The sequence below is a fragment of the Pongo abelii genome, chromosome 12 (genome assembly GCF_028885655.2).
Source record: "Pongo abelii isolate AG06213 chromosome 12, NHGRI_mPonAbe1-v2.0_pri, whole genome shotgun sequence".
Taxonomy (NCBI): Eukaryota; Metazoa; Chordata; class Mammalia; order Primates; family Hominidae; genus Pongo; species Pongo abelii.
In genome coordinates this window covers 53,201,201-53,221,155 of record NC_071997.2, presented here as the reverse complement: position 1 = coordinate 53,221,155, position 19,955 = coordinate 53,201,201, and the positions used below count along the sequence as shown (strand labels likewise).

The 19,955-nt window shown below is 39.3% G+C and overlaps 1 protein-coding gene across 2 annotated transcripts; it reads left to right on the top strand.

Annotated features, from left to right (window-relative positions):
• The first annotated feature begins 16,311 nt into the window (after nt 1-16,311).
• On the top strand, nt 16,312-18,659 carry LOC100447143 (regenerating islet-derived protein 3-gamma). Of its 2 annotated transcripts, XM_002811851.4 has the most exons (5): nt 16,312-16,396; nt 16,973-17,091; nt 17,295-17,432; nt 18,067-18,193; nt 18,466-18,659. In XM_002811851.4, the coding sequence occupies exons 1-5, from the start codon at nt 16,312-16,314 to the stop codon at nt 18,531-18,533; spliced, it is 537 nt and encodes a 178-aa protein (XP_002811897.1). In that variant the 3' UTR covers nt 18,534-18,659. The 2 variants fall into 2 exon arrangements, with proteins under 2 accessions (XP_002811897.1, XP_009235417.1); XM_009237142.3 differs by lacking the exon at nt 17,295-17,432.
• Nucleotides 18,660-19,955: the final 1,296 nt, after the last annotated feature.

The following is a 19,955-nucleotide window of genomic DNA, read 5'->3' as shown; positions in this document are numbered from 1 at the left end:
GAGAGACCCTGAATCTTCAGGCATGCACCTGAAGCAAAGCGAAACAGCAGAAATCTAAAAATCTAGGTTGAATCCAGAAGCCAGCTGTCCTGCCCTGCCTGGGAAGAGGTGCCAGCAGATGACTGAGTTAACATTTCTAATTGAGGGCTGCTTTCTTTGTCTCCTTCCAGAGGAGGAGGAAGGGGATAAGGAAAAGGAGAGGGAGTGATTCCATGGTGGGAAGTGATAAAGAAGAATTGCTACACACCCTGAACTTATTAGTTTCCTCCCAGGAATTTTCTAAGAATGCTCTCCCCTCCCTTTATATGAGCCCCACTTATGATCAGAATGGCCCAACTGGGGCCATTCAACTGTGCCAGGAAATTGTTATTAATTACTGTTTGATTATTTCCTAGGCAAATGCTTTCTCTTTTTAAATATATTTATTGAGAGTCAGCAGGTTCAAGGCACAATATTCTGTACTGATGAAACGACACTCAACTAGAGAGACCAGACCCCTGTTTTCTTGGAGCTCAGACTGTAGTAGGGTGCAGGCAATAAACAAACAACAAACACACTCCTAAAGGTAATCTCAGATAGTGATGAGTGCTGTAAAGAAAATAAGACAGCCAAACACAGTAAACAGAGAGTGGGGGGAGGGCAAATTATATTAAACATTTAAAGGAAGGTTTGCTGAGGAGGTGACTTTTGGGTTGAGAAGGAATTAGCAAGCACAATTTTGGGGGAAGGGTTTTCCAGGTCATGGAATGGAGGGACAAAACTTCTTAGGTGAGGTTAAACTTGGACAATAGTCAGCGGGGCTGCAGGCTGCTGCATGGTGGAGAGTAATCTGAGGTCTGGTCACAGAGCTGGGCTGGCCCCTTTGCTTTCTGACTCTCTGCTTGTGCTCAGGGTACCTGCAAACAGAAATCACCTTTCACATGTGTGCCATTTTCCCCACAGGCTATAGTGCAAGATTAGGCAAATAGGAGGCATATGAGACACAACTGAGATGTGATTGAACCAGATTTAAATGAAATTGGAGAGGACTGATTTAGGAATTGAGTGGCACTTGATTCGATTGCTCTTCCGTGCTTCATATTTTATATATCAGCTAAAACACACAGCTTGTTGCCACCTGCATCCACCTGCCTGTGCTCTTGATGCCTGTCTGCTTGGAAAAATCTCCCTATCTCCCTCTGAATAGTTAGCTCCTTCTCACCATTTAAAGCTTCTCTCAATATTGCTATATCCAGGAAATACCAGTAGCATCCTTACTTGATTCCTGACAACCGCAAATGTCTCTAGATATTGCCAAATGTCTGTGGAAAGAGTGGGAAAAATCAACCACAGTTGAGAATCACTGTTCTGTTTCTCCCCAGATACGCACACAAAACCTTCTTCCCCAGTAAGGAGAGAGAAAAGGCAAGAGGAAGCAAAATATTGAAAAACACAAACAGCCCACATAGAGCCTTGCTGCATTGTTATAAAACAGTTCTAAGTTAAACCCACATTAAATTAGTGCATCCTGTACCATTTTAACTGCACAATGGAATAACTATTTAAAAATCAGAGAAAGAAGAAAACCAGGAGACCCATTTAGGAACTGAGGCTCTGCTTTTGTATCTAGAACTCCAACAACACTGATAAACTTCAGGTTGGTGAAATCAGGACTATACTAAAAAGACATCATCATTACTTTTTAATTACTGCTAATTACTACCTACTGTTGTTTGCATGTTGCTTGGTTGGTTCAATTTCCTTGAAAATAAATGAACTTTGCTACCTGGCCCTGATAATATTTTTGTGTTTATAACTTGACACCAACCCATGTTCTTGGCAGATATATTTCACCCACACCCAGAGAAGTGGGGCCATCATCCCAAAAGCAGCTGTAAATTTGCATCCAAAGGACACAGAGGTTTAGAGGCTGGAAATAGAACCCCAGGTGCAGAGAAGGGCACTAGGGATATGCCCTAGATGATTGAGCAAGGAAATACATTTAATTCAAGCCTGGCAGTTACCCCCAAAAGTAATGGCCCCAGGGACTGGGTCCAATGCTAAGCTATTCACTTCCTCCTCCATCTTCCCTGAAGAATAAATGTGTATGTTCAACCAAAGGTGCCTGGGTCTTCAGAAGTTGCTTGTCACGTAGGCCTCTGTGCATTGAAAAACACAAACAGCCCACATCAAGCCTTGCTGCATTGTTATAAAACAGTTCTAAGTTAAACCCACCTTAAATTAGTGCATCCTGTACCATTTTAACAGCACAATGGAATAACTATTTAAAAATCAGAGAAAGAAGAAAACCAGGAGACCCATTTAGGAACTGAGGCTCTTGACACTGGGACGTTGACAAGGTTTTCACGGAACCCCTCAGCCTCTTTTTTGCCCGCTTATTCCACCTCCAGGATTTACTGTTCTCTAAGATTTTAAGATAATTTTCCTGTTCCTCTACCTTTCTGTCCCTTAAAATCCAATTGCAGGAAGACCTCTGAGAGGCCTATTCCTGGAAGAATTAAGAGCTGCTAATAACTTACTGTACCATCCTTCTCAAGTGAACTCATAAATTATTCTTCCATAGTTGAATTTATCATCTTGGGGGAAAAAGGAACATTTCCTTTTCTCTTAATTATTAAAATATCTATATGATATTGATGAGTTTTTATCTGTTTTCAGGGCCCTGATGTATATTTTCTTAAAGCATAATTAATAATGGTGTAGCGCTGTACTGTCTAATACTATAGCTACTAGTCATGTGTGTCTGTTGAGCAACTGAATGTGGCTAGTCTGAATTGATTTGGGTGGTAAGTAAAAAATACAAACTGGCTTTCCAAGATCTAGTGTGAACAAGCTATAAAATATCTCATTCATAATTTTCATATTGATTATACATTAAAATGATATTTTGGATATATTAGATGAAATAAAATATACTATTAAAATTAGTTTTACCAGTTTCCTTTTACTCTTTTATGTTATTACTAGAATATTTTAATTTCTATGGCTTTCATTTATTTCTATTTGGAAGTACCTCATCAATGTGCTCTTATAGTCATTCGACATCCAAGAGATTGATACTTAACACATCTTACAAAAAAAATACGGCAGAAACTAGCAATTTGCTCATGATTACACAGCTAGCAGCAAAAATAGACCCTGAGTCTGCTAAGTAGAAAAACTGACCTTTATGTAGCAATCCAAGTTTGACAGCAAACTTCAACACAAAGCTTTTTTTTCAAGAACTTATATTGCTCTTAAAGCAATTTTTCACTTTTTGAGTTGAAATGATAGACAGCTAGAAGGATAAGGAAATCACATCCTTCTGGGGGCTCAGGAGTTCCTCATGCCTGGTAAATTGTACTGTGAGGCAATGAAACAAAAAGCATTAGTAAAGAAAGCTCTGTTGTAACAAACAAAAAAAAATGTTAAGTTATTTTTTTCAAGGGAAACAGACTAACTGAATTGCCTGGTTACTTTTCCCCAGTTTCTCCTCCACTCTCCAAGCTCAACAGAGATTAATTACTCACATCTTGGATTTTGCTGTTACAGTCTCTGAGCAGAGACACACTTTGCTTTCCTTCTCCAGAACAACTGCCACATCCTCCCTGCATCAACAGTGATGAATATAAGATTAGGCTCTTGCCATCTCATCACAAAAGTCATCCTTGTATGTCCTTCATCACTGGCCAGAACCTGTGATGTCCTGTTTCACTGTAATAGGAGATCCCAGAGTGTGGTGCAGCAAAAAGGCTGGGGCTGGGGATCAAAACACCTAGCTCAGGTGAGTGAGCACCTCATCATTGGAGGTATTTAGGTTTAGGCAGAGTTGACTTGGATGAAATTTAGGGTATCTTTCAACCCTAAGGAAGAGTCAGTAGATCGGTAGCAAAGGGATCCTGCAGAGGAATAACCCATCTATAACTTTATCTCTATTATTGGCCCCTGCCCATCCCCTAATTCTAACTTTGGTTATTGCTGTTGGGATATCACCTCCACTTGTGCTGAGGTATCTCTTCCTGTTTCCAGGATAATTGAGTCTCAAAGGCTGAAGAAAAAGTGCAGTAACTCAGGTGGATATACTGGCAGCCCTGATAATGGAGCTCAATCAAGACAGCTGTGCCAGGAATTACTTAGGTGTTGAATGTAACTTCAAAGGTCAATAAACATGCAGGTGAGTTCAGCCTGAAGCTGAACACACACTGATACCAGTGTGAGAGACCTGGGGTTGTTTCCCCTTCTCCTTTGCTAAAAGAGTTCTAACAGTCTACTTTCAGGTTAACATAGTATTTATGTATCTTTGCTTCAGGGTCATGTTCTTTTTTTGTATATATATTTTTTAATAATTAGAGGTTTTCTTTGCAACATGGCAAGAGCAATAAATCACATGGCCTTTATATTTATTTATGATATTTTACATGCTGCAGACAGTTTGATTTAGAGAAAATTTGCAGGGACTAAGGAATTGTCTGATGTCTATTTCCCCCTCAATTTAGACACCTCTGTACCCATGTTGGGCACTGTGATATTTTAAAAAGATAAAGATACAGTCCCTGGACTTTACAAGTGTTAATGTACTTGGAGAGACATGAATGGGTGAAATTATGAACAATACAATATCAATGTGGGAAATAGGGGTATAAACATTGCTTCTGCAGGTAGGACTATATTCTATGCCTTCTCGCTGAGTATAAGGCTCTGGCCATTTTACTATGCCCATTTAGTCCTCTTGAAATTCTTATCAAAACTTAAGCTAAAATATCACAAACCAAAATCTCCACTTCTCATAATAGAAATTGTCCTGCAGGTGCACATATTACTGTTACTTAGATTGTAACAGGGCTTTATATCCCATCAGATTTTTGCACTTAGACAGGTCATGTCTCATTTCTGAGATTCAATTTCTTCATATGTAAATTTAGATTACTAACATCCGTATGACTCTAGCTTTCTCTGATCCATATTATAAAATTAAAAAAAAATACACTGATGAAATGAGTTGCAAATATTGAGCATCACTAATATTTTGATGGTGGTTTGGATACACATTCTCTCTTATCTGCATAGCATTTTCACCTCCTAACTGGTCTTCCCATTTCTGGCACCTCTCTTTGCATTTTAATTTGTATTCATGTCACTTCTCTACCAAGGTGAGCACAGAAAATTTATCCTGGGTTTTGGTTTCAGCTTTATTCCGTAAGCATCAGAATGAGCCTAAACTGTGTCTGTATCTTAAGTTCAAACATGCCTCAGCATCCATCTGGGACTGCTCCAGCCTATTCCAATATTACTTTTAGGGGGCTGAGGAGTGTTTTTGGAGATAACTTATAAAGAAAACAAGGTCAGGAAGAAAAGTTTGACTCCGTTACAAAGTGTGGGCCATGAGAGAAAAGGAGTGACTATGAGTAGAGTGTGGTGACATCACACAGAACCTGCCCCAGCCCCATTGTTGAGATCCACATCTTTTTAAATAAGAGAGAGATGGTGTCTAACCAGAAGTGGAAATAGCTGTTTCAATAAAATGCATTAAAATAGTGGGTTTCAGGCATAATGGATGCCAAAACAGCAAGAGACCTTTGTACTTCTTTGGGAGTTCTCTAACCAGGTGTAACGTGAAATGGGGAGATCCATCTTTCCCTCCTCCACTCTGCATGGACGTTTTCATAGTCCACAACTGGATACCATGGGGGCCTTATGTGAGCATCGGTGCTGACATTGCCTGTGTGTGAACATCAGTGGTGTTGTCTGGTAGGAGACCTCAGTGGACAACCAACTGGGAATTGAAAATGCAATGTCAGAAGACTTGCCCAGAAACCCATATCAGATAACCCAGTGAATCTGCAGAAATTCTTGAGATGGCAGGAAGCAAGATTTTTCAGCAAACCCTGCATTAGAAAGGTGGTCAAACAGTCCATGAAATTCAAGTTTTTATTTCTAATGGAACCCTATTTGAATCCACACTTACAGAAATTCAGGTTACATTTATATGTCCTGCCTATACTCCCTACCCCAAAATCCCCACATACATACAAACATAGCTTGAATAGGATGAACTACCCATTTGTTAGCTAAATAAATGTTGAATGATCTCCAGATCTCTGCTGTCATGTGAGCATTTTGTGTGGTCAATTTTGAATGTCTACGAAAAACATTCCCCTTCAAAAATGTGTAAATAACCGAACACACACACACACACACGGAAGAAACAAAAATATATCCATGTAGCTTATCATGGTGCAATAAATAAACACACTTGGAGACTGTCCTTGCTTAACGAATAATAACCCATAAAGATCTTTACATTTTTCTAGTTTTTTCTCATTGTCACGTAGTTTGCAAGATTACTTGAATTTTACCCCAAAGAAATAAAAGAGGGGCCTAGAGTTCTAGAGCAAAGAATAAACAAAATAGTACCAGGCACAGATTATAGACGGAGAAGGTTGGACCAGATGGTGGAATGTGATGGATGGCTACGGTCCTCAAGGATGTGGCCCCAGCACCTTACACTTAAGGCAAAGGGGTATGGGAAGTAAGAGTGAGTGTCCAATGCTAGACAATGGGTCAAGATTCAGATAGGTTGTAGCAAATATTTGCTTATCCCCCCAAAAAAACCTAGATGGTAGATATTATCATCACCATTTTATGGCGAAAAAATATTTACAAACTAGAGTTTGAGATGACATGAGCAGAATTCATAGGCACAATCAGTAGGAGAGTGAGCTAGAATGTGAACTTTGGAATGACCAGATGTAAAAGGCCTGTGTCTTTATTCTCATGCTGTGCTAGGAAGGTCAATGTTTGCCTTTGATTCTCGGAAGAATCTTGAAATATTTTATCACCAATGAAATAGAGAAAAGTTAAATGACTTTCCCGGTCTCGCATAACCAGAAACTCTTAGAGCTAATATTTAAACCCATTTATGACCTCAAAGCTCAGTTATTTGCTCTTCTCCAAAACTGTATTATGAGTATGAATGAGGCTGCTCTCCAAGAAAACAGCATCATATCCATGGCCTCCTGTCACTTGCTGGTGAGAAGTGTTTGTGAATATGCTGTTAAATAGAAGACCCATGGCTGTTCTGTTGCGGCATTCCTGACTTTATATAGTGAAAGAAAGGGCCTTACTACTTTGTTTAAAACATACATAAAGTATATAATCAGAGGGATAAAAACCACTTAGTTTATCACAAACCACCCCCATGTGACAGGATTAAAACCCATTTTAGGGTATCACCAAGATATTGTTTATGGTAGAGAGAGTGGTGATTAATAATTAGAGTCTGTGATTTGAGGATCTCTATTTTTGCTTTGAGCTTAAGCCAAGAACACCACACTAAGCATGTTCTGCTAAATAATTCAAACACTTAGAGCTTTTCCTGCTGCCTTCCGTGTTTGAAGGCAATATGCCTGACCACCTCTCAGTCCCCATTAGTAGTGATAAACTGTGAGTCATATCCTCTGCAGAGAAGAAAGCTTTATTGATTCATGCAACCCCCTGAATGTTGAGCACCTGCATTTATGAGCCAGGTGGGGTAAAAGGTCAGATTCTTGACTGTCCTCAAACCAGATGTGTTAAGCTGTAGGAGGCTAGAGAACAAATGTACAAGGACTGAAGGTCCTACTGCTATTTCCCCTTAATGCAGCAGAGTAAGTGGAGCTGTCCACTGCTTTTCATTTACTGGGAAAACGTAAATGTTCAACGCAACAAGCTTCACTTAAAATTTTATGTAGAAAAAAGTTGTTTTGAAGGAAGTAGAAGACATTTTCAGCTCTCTTGATGACCTTGAATACGTCAAGAGTTTTTTTTTAAGTAATATGTGTATTTAAAAGTGTAAAAATCCAAGCCCAAGAGATCTAATAAGAATACAATGAAACTTGTGATATAAGCATGTTGAAGAGAGAGATGTTACTATCATCCATATGCATGTTCATGGATACATCATAGTCTCCCCAAAGTATTTCTACATCATTGGTCTCACCAGATTCTCCTATTATACCCTTAAACTAGAAAGGGTAAATATTTAGTTGGAGTAAATCCTCAGATCCCTCATGGCCTTGGAAGAAATTATTCTTACCATACTGTTGGCTTATTCAGCTTGCCTGAGTTTCAGTCTTGGTTTTATGATTTGCACTCAAGTTTTGCAGGGGAACATAGCCTAGTTTTGAAAATCTACCCTCTATGATTCTGACAACAAGATTGCTGATATTTCCTTGTATTGTCTCAGATCCCCCAAACACAACACAAATTTCTGAGCACCACTGTAGCTCCCAAGCTTGACATGTATCCTCAATCCATCCCCTTGGATAAAGACAGCTTTATTTGATGGACTTGGGTTTGTACCCATTCCTTGGATTTACTGTCATGAATTTGAGTTTGTTCTGTGCCTTTTAGGCATCTGCTGATTTTCTCACCTCCCCACTTCAGAGAATTTCCTAGGATATACTGCGATCAAGCTCTTGTATTACCTAGAGGTAGCACAACTGAGATAAAAGATACCACCTAAAAAACACTTGAAACATGTTACTTTTTACAAAGAAAAACCACCATTCTAAACCTACGTCCCCATACACGTGCACCTAAATTCACACATGTGGGTATATACACATACCCAAGAAATCACAACCACATTTTCAAGGCTCATGCTTCAATTACAGACAAGAATGACTTGGAGCAATTCTTATTTGCTCTCAAAAATTAATTAGACCAACATACCATGCAGTAAATATCTTTGTATAAAATGACATTTAAACTTTACATGAGGCTTAGAGAAGGTAATCAACCAATCACCTTCTAAGAATTCCATTAGTGGAAAGCAAAGAAGGTGTTCTAAAATTAATGAATCTATCAATTGGAGTGAAACATTCAAAAAACTTACCAAGTCAAAGAGCAACTAATTGGATCTTTTCAGAATTTAACTAATTCCTGCTGAATGCCTGAAGAATGTTACTCAAAATGAAATAATGTGGAGTTGAATATCAAGAACAAAGAATTCAGGAATAGAGTACAGTTCTCATCCTGACTTGGTCACTAATGTACATTTTGACATAAACTAAGTCCAGTTTCTAAATTTCTTGCTTGTAATGTGGAATGGATTAACACCTGCCCTGCCTAACATATGGGATAATTTTGAGAAAAAAATGATGTGATGGATGATATAGACAATTTAGACACTGTATAAGTTAGAGGGAAGTTTGAGCTCACAGTATCTGAATAATTTATAGAGAAAACAGGAACAATATCAGCCATTTCCTAGAACCAAGGAATTGATGGTATTGTAATTTGAGTAAGTAAAGAGGATCTGATAACTCCACTGAGCACATTATTTTCCTTAGTATGCATTGGGTTAATGTAGCTTAGCAAATAACTATCCTTGGCTGTTGGTTGTAGAATTTCCCTGGTGTTTTCAATACCCTCCATGTAAAACAGAAATCTGATTTTCTGGGCTTAGGTCTTCTAAATGTCAGATTCATCCCAATGGTAAATTAAATATCTTAGAAAAAAACATTTCCTTTCTCATGATGTCGAAGTAAATAGCCTTGCAGCAAAGGCCAAAACTCTATTTCTTTTTTATTCCCCAATCTCTTCCCTCCAGAAGAAGCCGGTAGCCATGATTACGAGCACAGCTTTGGTGTTTGGGTTTTAAGCCCCATTCTGTTACTTTTATAGAACCATGACCAAGTTATCCTATTTCTCCAAATTTTCATTTCCTTGTTTGAAATATGAGGGTAAGCATAGCTGTCACATAATGATATTCCGTATATTAAATATGATCATTCATGTAGATATCTTAGCACAATGCCTGGCACAAAACTAGTGCTGAATAAATGGTAGTTATACTTAGATGAGCTCCTGAAAATATTAGTCTGGCAATTCTCTGGTGGCACTGACTTTATGATTAAAGTGATTTCCTAAATTTATAACAACTGAATACCTTCTTAAAAAGAAAATACGTTGCACTTAAGTATATATAGACAATGGAAAAGGCTCGACAAGTATTGCTTGCTTGATGTCCCCCAGGGTACATTGTTGAAGATTAAGGTTAAGAAATAGAACAAAACGATTGCAACTAATAGGGAAGCTGCAGAAACGATTCAGAGGAGTCATTTCACTGTAACCTTCATCTGCAGATCTGTTGTTCTGCTGTTCCACTGAAAATTATTGTCTGTTATGGAGCTACCAGGCACTGCATATAATATTATTATTCACTCTTACTATGTGATCATATGTGCTAGGCACCATGCTTAATGATATCCATGCACTATTTTATTTAATTTCCACCACAACCCTGTGAAATAGGTCTATTTAATTTGCGAGCCCATATCCGTAATCACTATGCCTTCCACTGGCCCACGGTGTAGGTTGGCATGAGGCTTGGTGTGCATGAGAATGGGTATCAGAAGGCCCAGCGGAACATCATGAGTAGAGTAAAGAGAGAGCAGCACAACCTTAAAGCATTCCTACTCTCTCAGATAATTTATGACCTAGGAATCTTACTGGGAAGCCCAACCCAGTACCCCCCTCCACCCCACATACCTGGTTTCCTTGCCCTGGCTGAGTCACCTAGCTGCAAGTATTTCTGAGTGCTGGAACCAGCGCTTTCCCCTGTATCCCCCTGAATCTGTCTTAGGAGCACTCCGTCTCCTGATGAGACACACTGTTCTACCTTGGCACTCCCCAGTTGTCTTGGATCAACCCCAGCTTGAGACGTGCCACTTCTTTTCTGCCTACAGCTGATTTTAGCATGTCTTGTTGCTTTACTTCCCTTGCCTAATTCTCACACTAGTATCCCTGTTTTGCTCCGGCCTTGACTCCTGGTCTTCCCTTCAATTACAGTGGGATTTTGTTCATGTCTTCACTCACCCCTAAGCAACGACAATTGATCTATGAAAAATAAAGTGAAGAGGAGGAGGGACGTGTGTAAAGAGGAAAGCCTTCGATGTGACACATTGTGTTTTTGAGAAGTATTTTCTATAAAATTCCTTCTTTTTCCTTGTTGTTCTCACTTCAGGCCATGAAATGTGATGTCCAAGGAGCAAAGTGTCTTTAAGTTTCTAACTCCACTAACCCACAAGATCCAGTATCTTGAGAGACCTCAGATTATATGTCCTCTCTTCCTCCTGCTCTTGATTCTATTTTTTCTTTTACTAAACTGGTCTCTCAAGATTAACCATGAGGGCACTCTCCTCTATAGAATATATTTCTGCATTGACCTGTGGTCTCTATTCTGCTCCTTGATTTAAATCAAATTCCAGTGTCTTAAGTATATAAGTTCCAACTGGACTCAAATTAGTCCCTAAATTAAAAAGAAGTTAGAAACAGAAAACAGCCCTCAAATTCTACTAAATTTTGGAAGATTTTCTGAAGAAACGTGGTTTTTTAGCGAACAGATTCTTCCTTGGTAACTTATCATATATATGCTAATTGCCACATTAAGTCCTTTCTGCGAAGTGCTCTTTCTTCTAAAGACTCATAGGGAATAATCTCACAGAGATTAACAAATAATCATTCTTTGAATAAAGTTATTTAATCTAAAATGCTAGGTTATGATTCTTTAGGCATTTTTATGCACGTATGCAAAGAGAGCTTAGTCAATGTGTTTCCATTTCAGAAACAAGTTGTTTCTAATAGCCAATACAAAATAATAGAATGAAAAATTCTCTGTAATGGCTCATTTTCCAGACTGTTTTATTATAGTTTACTTTTTCTAAAGGTTGCTCATGAATAAACTGTCTGATACAATAAGAAGACGGCCTTCACAAATGTTGTCTGAGATTTAAATATGGAAGCAGTAACTGTTTTCCAGGAAATCTCTTAACCCACATTCATAATATTCCAGCATTCCGATAAATAATGGGAAAATTATAGAATATATCTCAGTGCTGTGTTTGTCCAACATCATCATTGGAAAATTAAGAAACACAGGTCCAGGGGGAATAAAGTCACCTACTCAAAATAACAGATTTAATGAAAGAAATAAAATTAAAAGCGATGTCTTATCAGCCTGTAACATTTTGAGGTTAAAAGCAGCTGACATAATTGCTAAAATCATTGTGAATAAACATATTAACTTATTAAATAAGTATTATTGAGGGTTTAACGTGCTAGGTCCTGGGAATACAAACTCATGCTTGATCAACAGAATATGATGGAAATAGCATTATGTTATTTCATGACCTAGCCCAGAAGGACCAGCAGCTTCTGCTTTGCCCTCTTGGATCCCTGACCAACAACAAAAGAAGTTCTACTATCCTGACACCTCCATGCTGTAAGAAGTTCAAGGCACAGGGCCACTGCATTGTAAATCCCTTTAGCAGTCCCAGCTCGGCTCTCAGATCAACTGCTAAGCATGTGTGTAATCATCTTCGAAGATCAGTCCATTTGATGCTTCATATGACTCCAGTTCCAGCCATTATATGCAACTGCATGATTTCCAAGGGAGAACCACCCAGACAATCCTAATCACCTCAGAGAACCATGAGAAGTAATAACAAACTGTTTTATGCCACTAACCTTGGGATAGTTTTCTATGTACCAATAGGAAATCAGAAGAGTAGATAACGGAGAAATCATCAGTAAAGTTTGAAGAGGGGAGTAATGACAAATTCATATTCATAACTGATCATTTTGAATAGGTAGGGACATAGAGTCAGGTAATAGAAGATAAACACCCATGTCTTCTGCTCCCACCATACATTCAAGTTTATCTGAAATTTGAGGACTGCTGGACAAAATCGAGTGAAGTTCCTCCTCCTGTGTACAAATGGTATTATGGAAATTCAAAACGGTCTACTAGGAGGAAGGGAGAAAGGGCCAAGCCCTTGACTATTGAAGTGCCAGTTTCCAATTCTGATAGCCAGCTATTAAGATAGCCCCCAGGCACACCTCCTGCATTCACGGTTGGGCAAAATCATCTGAAAACACAGTACACTGTGGAGTATCAGTTGTTTACTTTCAAGATGGTATTGCCACCGGGGCAGTGCTTGCTGCCTATGCTGAGGCGTCATGAGAGAGCACTGTACTGCATATTGCTAGCCCAGTAAAAGATCAATATTCAAAATCTGAAATAAGGCTTCTAGGGAATGCATATTACTTTCCCACCATGATACGGTAGAAAAATTGTAAGTAGAACTATCATAAATCAGAGACCATCTGTGTAGGGAAAAGTAACCTCTTCAGGATATTGAATCTGTCTCTCTAAAACATGATATATTTCTTCGTATATTAAAGTCTTCTTTAAAGTTTAAAAAGTTTTACGTGGTCTTGACTATTTTTGTCAGATATATTTCTAGATCCTTTATATTTTTCTTCCTATTAAAAACAGTATCTTTCTTAAAAATACCTTTTCTAACTCTATTGTTGGAATATAAACATTCATTTGGGATTTATATGTTGATCTCACATTCTTCTTGTTTACTAAATATATCCATTAATTCTAACAATTAATTTGAAGAGTCTTCTAGGTTTTCTATGGAGACAGCATGTCATATGCAAATAGTGACAATTTAATTTACTCTTTCCCTGTTTAAATTTTTTTTTTCTTTTCTAAGTGTACTTTCTATCGCACGGTATTGTTAAATAGAATCAATGAGAGTGGTACATTTGTATATTTCTGATTTTTTAAGGAAGTCTTTTTGGTATTTTACTTCTGAGTCTCTATAGATTTCTTTACTATGTTAAAGCTATTCCTGTCTAACTCTTGCTTTTAAGACTTTTTATCCATTACTAATAGGTTTTGAATTTCACTTAAAGATTTTGTTCTTTTAAAATGACTGTATATTTTTTCCCTTTTAGTTTCTGAATTTGGAAATTGCATTAATAGTTCATCATAATAAACTATCATTACATTTCCAAGATTAACTCTTCTTTCTCTTCATTTATTATATACAACAATGAATTCAATTTGTTTTGTGTTTTGTTCAGGAACTTTGCATCTGTGTTCTTGAGTCAGATTGTCCTTCAAATTTCTTTCTTGCGAAGGCCGTGGATTTTTGTTTTTCTCAAAAATTTCCCCCAATATTTTAGATAAAAACCCAAAGACAATAGTGTTATGATTTATTATGTACCTACCACCAAGCAACAACTGTCATGACCTCAAGGCCCCTCTTGTTTTATCTGTCTCTCTCTTTCTTTATCTCTATCATGCTAGATTATTTTGAAGTAAATCCTGAATAACTATTTCATCTGTAAGTATTGTGCTATGTATCTTAAATGATAAGGATACTTTAAATAATATTATTTCAATATTATAATTACATCTGAACATGATATAGTCCCTTAACATTATCAAATGCTCACTTTTACCCAATTGTTTTATAATTACATTTTTTATTTAATTTGTTCAAATCAAGATCCAAACATGGTTCACACATTTTATTTGATTGATATATTTTTCACATGTTAAGAGTGATATGTTGTTTTATTTCCTTACATCCACTTGCTGGGGAAATGTACTTATTTGCCCTGTAGAATTTCCCATCTTCTAAATTTTGCTGATGGTATTCCTGTGTTGTAATATAATACAGTCTCCATGTCCTATATTTTCTGGAAATTGCCAGCTAGATGTTAACCAGAGGTCTCAAACTGTTTTGATCTCAGGACGCTTTCACACTCTTAAAAAATATTGAGGACACTCAAAAAAAATTTTGTTCATGTGAGCTATTGATATTTATAATAATATATATAAAAAGAGAAAAGTTAAAAATATTCATTTACTAACTCACTTTGATCTTTTTTGAAAACACGTTAACAAAAGACCCATATGTCAGTAAGTAAAGTTTGTCTTGGTTTACTTTTGAAGTAAAAATGGTGTTCCATGAAATAGTGAATTAAAACTCTGTGTTCCAAATTATTTCCCTCAAGACAACCATTACACTTTAGCATGTTAGCTTCCCATTTAGTCATACAGAATATTCCCTCTAGATGTATTCAAGGGTTGAGATTTACTGAAGCCAATTCACTACTCTGATTCATCAAGTTCAAGGGCATTTTCAAGTAAAAATGCCTTTATTTTGTTTCTTGCAAGTGCGTGGATATGAGCAATACAATTTGGTGCCACTGCCTTGATTAATGTTAAGGCACCAGAACTTCTATCCACCATTTCTTTTGCCTCATCAGTGCAAATGTCAACATAGTAAAAATGACAAATAACATTTTAGTATAATTATGAAAATTATAACTGCACAGCCACTCCAAACAGGCCCTGAAGACCCCCATTGGTGTGTAGATCACAATCTAAGAATGCTACTCTGAGATATCAAACTGTCAGCACAGAATTACAATAAACCAAGGAACTATCTCTTGGTCTTCTCACACTAAGGTAGCTGGAAGGCAAATCTATTTAACTGCTGTTGCATAAGACCCTGGCTTGCATAATGACACAAGATTATTTCAAGCTTCTTTTACATCTTGCTGCAAAGTTGAAGTAGCAACTCTGAACCAGTGCTGCTTCTTCTGGTTTCTATTCTTTCTTTATTTCGACTAATACATTGTCTTTGCCAACACATCTAATTTTAATGCCCACCCAATTTTTATTTATTAATTTATTTTAAATGTTACTAGATAAGGTATAAAGAAATTCATATGTATGCCTATAGAAGTGAGTTCCTGGCAGGTTGATCAAAAGCAAACTTTTGACATTTCTCATAACTATGTAATATCATAATATTTTCTAAACTATGTAATACCAGGCTCACAAGACTGCCTTTATTCCCTTAAGTTTCTCAGAAGAAGATATCTGGAAGAAGGTGGGAAAAGTGCAAACTTCAACTGTTTGTGGGGAAAGTGCTGGCCTGCTACAGAGAAAAAGGCAACATCTGTGACAATTCCCAGCCTTTGCCAGGAAGAGTCTCCTCCCCTTGGCATAATCTTTTTGAACCAATGCCAAGCCCTCCCCATGACCCCTGTCCCGCCTACATATTGCCGTTATTCACTCCAATGACCATCCCTGAGATCCTCTTATAAAAAACCCAGTCTTTCCTGACCAGACAAAGCATACCAGATCTCACCAGAGAGGTAAGTGGGAACTGAGAGAAGATGAGACCTGGGGAGGGGCAACCTCACATGATACAGGAGAACGCATGGCAGGATCCCTTCCTCAGGGAGCACAGGAGCTCTGAGACTCAGCAAGGCTGTCCTGGAGGGCTCAGGGATGGGAGAGTACACAGATTCACAACTCATTCAGAACTGTAGAAGATGATGGATGTGACCAAGATCACTTTAGTCCTAGGGGACTACAGAAGGAAAAAGACAAGAGGCAGTAGGGTATCTGTGTGTCTTCCTGCTGAGCACACTTCCTTTAGTGACCCCTGATTGCCTCCTCAAGTCGCAGACACTATGCTGCCTCCCGTGGCCCTGCCCAGTGTGTCCTGGATGCTGCTCCCCTGCCTCATGCTCCTATCTCAGGAGCCTCTAGCACTGGGTTCCTTATGAATCCTCTGCCTCTAGCACTGGGTTCCCTATGAATCCTCAGAGCCAAGAAAAGGAGGAAGGCTCCTGTGTGTCACGTGAGGTAATGACATGGTGTGTGATGAAACTGCCTACAGTTCCTGCATCATCACTCCTTCCTTCAGGTTAACTTGCAGTGGGAGGCTCCACGGTGGTCCACTAACAATGGAATGAGATGGCTTCCATTTAGTCAGTGGACTCTAATATACACTGGTGGGAAAGTGGACTCTAATATACACCAGTGGTAAAGTGTGGAGGGTCAGCAATGAGATGTGGGGAGGGACAATGATTGGAGGACCCAATGTAGAGACAGCCCAGAGTGAGGAGAGTATTGAATGGTTGAATAAGGGGAAAGGGTAATAACAGACTAGATGGTGGCCCATTTGGTAGGGCTATTTTGAGATAAAGAACTTCTGAAAACACAAGGGAAGACGAAGGGCTGTCAGGAATGTGGTCTTCCTCCCCAAGGGCAGGCCTAGATATTCCCCAAGGTCATCTCCCACCCACCCCCTACTCTTCATTTTACTGTCTCCCTTTTCTTCCACCCCAGGTGAAGAACCCCAGAAGGAACTGCCCTCTCCACGGATCAGCTGTCCCAAAAGCTCCAAGGCCTATGGCTCCCACTGCTATGCCTTGTTTTTGTCAGCAAAATCCTGGATGGATGCAGATGTGAGTGGTTAGATGTGGGGTTGGAGGTGACAGGGGAAAGTCCATGCAGGTCTCAGGGGGAGGAGGGTCTCCTTCAGGAGAGTTCCTTGGGAATGAGGATGAACATGCTTATCTTTCACACAGTCCTCCTCCCACCTACCTTTGCCCTGCCCTTCCCCCAGCAGGTCTCAGGCTCCCTCTCATTCTCTTTGTCCCCCTCAAAGCTGGCCTGCCACAAGTGGCCCTCTGGAAACCTGGTGTCTGTGCTCAGTGGGGCTGAGGGATCCTTCGTGTCCTCCCTGGTGAGGAGCATTAGTAACAGCTACTCATACGTCTGGATTGGGCTCCATGACCCCACACAGGTGCGAGTATATCCTCCCCTCTCTGTTACCTCTCAAGGTGCTATTGTTGCCTAGGCCCACTCCCTGTCCCCGGTGCCTGCCCAGGAAGTACTTCAGGAAGCACTGGAGCTCAGATTCTGGGGGACATTTGGGAGAATAGGAAGTCCATGAGGCAGCTGAAGAGCTGAATTCTGTGGAGGTCCCTAGTCTTTAAATAAAATTAATCGGACTCTTGTAAAACTTTTACATAATTCTCACGTGAATCCTTACAAGTCAATTATCTGAGCTTCAGGGAGTCTGTATCTATTATTCTGAGGGAATTCTAAATTAAGATAGGATCAATTTTTGCCCCCATACAGAATAGACATTATCTTTGAGGTTCACAGGCTAATCACAAATGCTGCACCAATTATTGTTCTGCAAGTAACACATTACCTTGAGTGATTCCAAAGGTCTTGTGTTTATTGGCTGGGATTTTCCAATAGCAATGAGCAGTTAAGGAAGAGGTTCCAATGCAGAGGACTCTAGGGCAGCATCTGGAAGAGCAGACCAAAATCCCTGATGTGGGGAGGAATCAGGTGTTACAGCTCAGGGGCCATGAAAAGAGAGCTGCAATGGCCATTTTCTTCACCTGGCTGCCTCCTCTTCTCTATAGGGCTCTGAGCCTGATGGAGATGGATGGGAGTGGAGTAGCACTGGTGTGATGAATTACTTTTCATGGGAGAAAAATCCCTCCACCATCTTAAACCCTGGCCACTGTGGGAGCCTGTCAAGAAGCACAGGTAAGAAACAGAAGAGCTGCCTCTTCCCAGCACTTTCTGCTCCTCATCCCCAATTTCCTGACCTTCAGGAAATCCTTTTCAGCTAGGAAATGCAGTTTTGATGTGCCTTCTCCCATTTTCTCTCATCTCTGCTTTCTTTGAGTCTCATTCTCCTGGATTGAGAAACAGGTGATGAGAGAGAAGCTTTAAATCCTAGGCTAAAACCTGCGATGCCTCTTCATTGGGTTCACAAGTTCCCCCAGCCCCATGCCTTTTATATTCTGTCTCCCTAGGATTTCTGAAGTGGAAAGATTATAACTGTGATGCAAAGTTACCCTATGTCTGCAAGTTCAAGGACTAGGGCAGGTGGGAAGTCAGCAGCCTGAGCTTGGTGTGCAGCTCATCATGGACATGCGACCAGTGTGAAGACTCACCCTGGAAGAGAATATTCTCCCCAAACTGCCCTACCTGAACACCTTGTCGTGATCCTCCTTCTTCCTTTTTCCTCACCTTCATTTCAGGCTTTTCTCTGTCTTCCATGTCCTGAGATCTCAGAGAATAATAATAAAAATGTTACCTTATACTTTTATGCTTTTGTTTCATTCTTATAGTATGAGCCTTTGGAAGAGGAGGGAGAAGTTGGGGGACAAAACACTGAGTCTTGGCTCCTCCCAATTTCACCCAGGACTAAGAGGAAATTACTATATGAGTGGCCCCCTCAGTGTATCTGTGATGAAGGTGTGGGCCCTGCTCAGGCAGAGTTTATGTCATGAAGAAATGAAGACAGTGCTTCCCCATGCACTCACTGCCCACACATTGTACCTGATGTTGTGACACAATCAGCCCTAGGGGAGTCTGATATTACTTAAAACAGAACTTCTCAAATAATTTTCTGTGAAGGATCATTGTTTTTTCATTAATTTGCAATCTACCTTGCATGGTGACTTTTGTAAAATACAGTAAAAAATGAATTACTTAAACTTCTGATTACAATGTCGACATAAAGAGCTTTGGAAACTGTTATTCTTTTCTTTAAAACAAGAAAAATCTGAACAAACTAAACAACTTTCCTTTGGGCTAATGAGAGAACTTAGGTAGCAGGGCAAGTTGGTACCTCAATATCTGGAAAAGCACCCAAATACACAGAGTTGTTTACATTTCTGCTTACCTGGAGCAAAAGCCTCTAGAGCTACACGCTGTTAGGAACATTTAAATGGTGATTTTGAAAAGTTGTTGGATGTCGAGTGCAGCTTGGCATTAAGAGTGAGAAACTCATGGAAGTTGCACTCCTAGGAAAGCCCTCACGCCTTCATGGATTTTACCTTCAGGAATCCCAACAGGTTCTCTTCATGGAGAGTCAAAAATAATTCTCTCATGGCTTTGTCAGGAGGAGGAGAAAAGAAATCATTTCTAAATCAGCCCAGAGCATTCTCAATAACAAAGGCCTACTTCCAGGTAAAAAGACCCTACGAGCTTCTTATCATGCCTAAGCATGAGTGCCTTTACGTCCACTCTAGCCACATCTAGCCTTCTCATCTTACCTAACAGAAAGAGAGCTAAGAAACATTTTTGAAAGTCATGGCCCTGGGGCATAGACTCACAAAAATACTGAGATTTAATCATAAAATTATATGATACTTCCCCTTGCTCAGACACTACCACATCAATAGGGATCCAGTTTAATGACAATAGATCACAACTGAGGAGCTGCAAGGTACACTATTTAAGGAAGAATTATTAGGAAAAGACAAAGGCAATAGGAGAGACAAAAACAAGGACACGA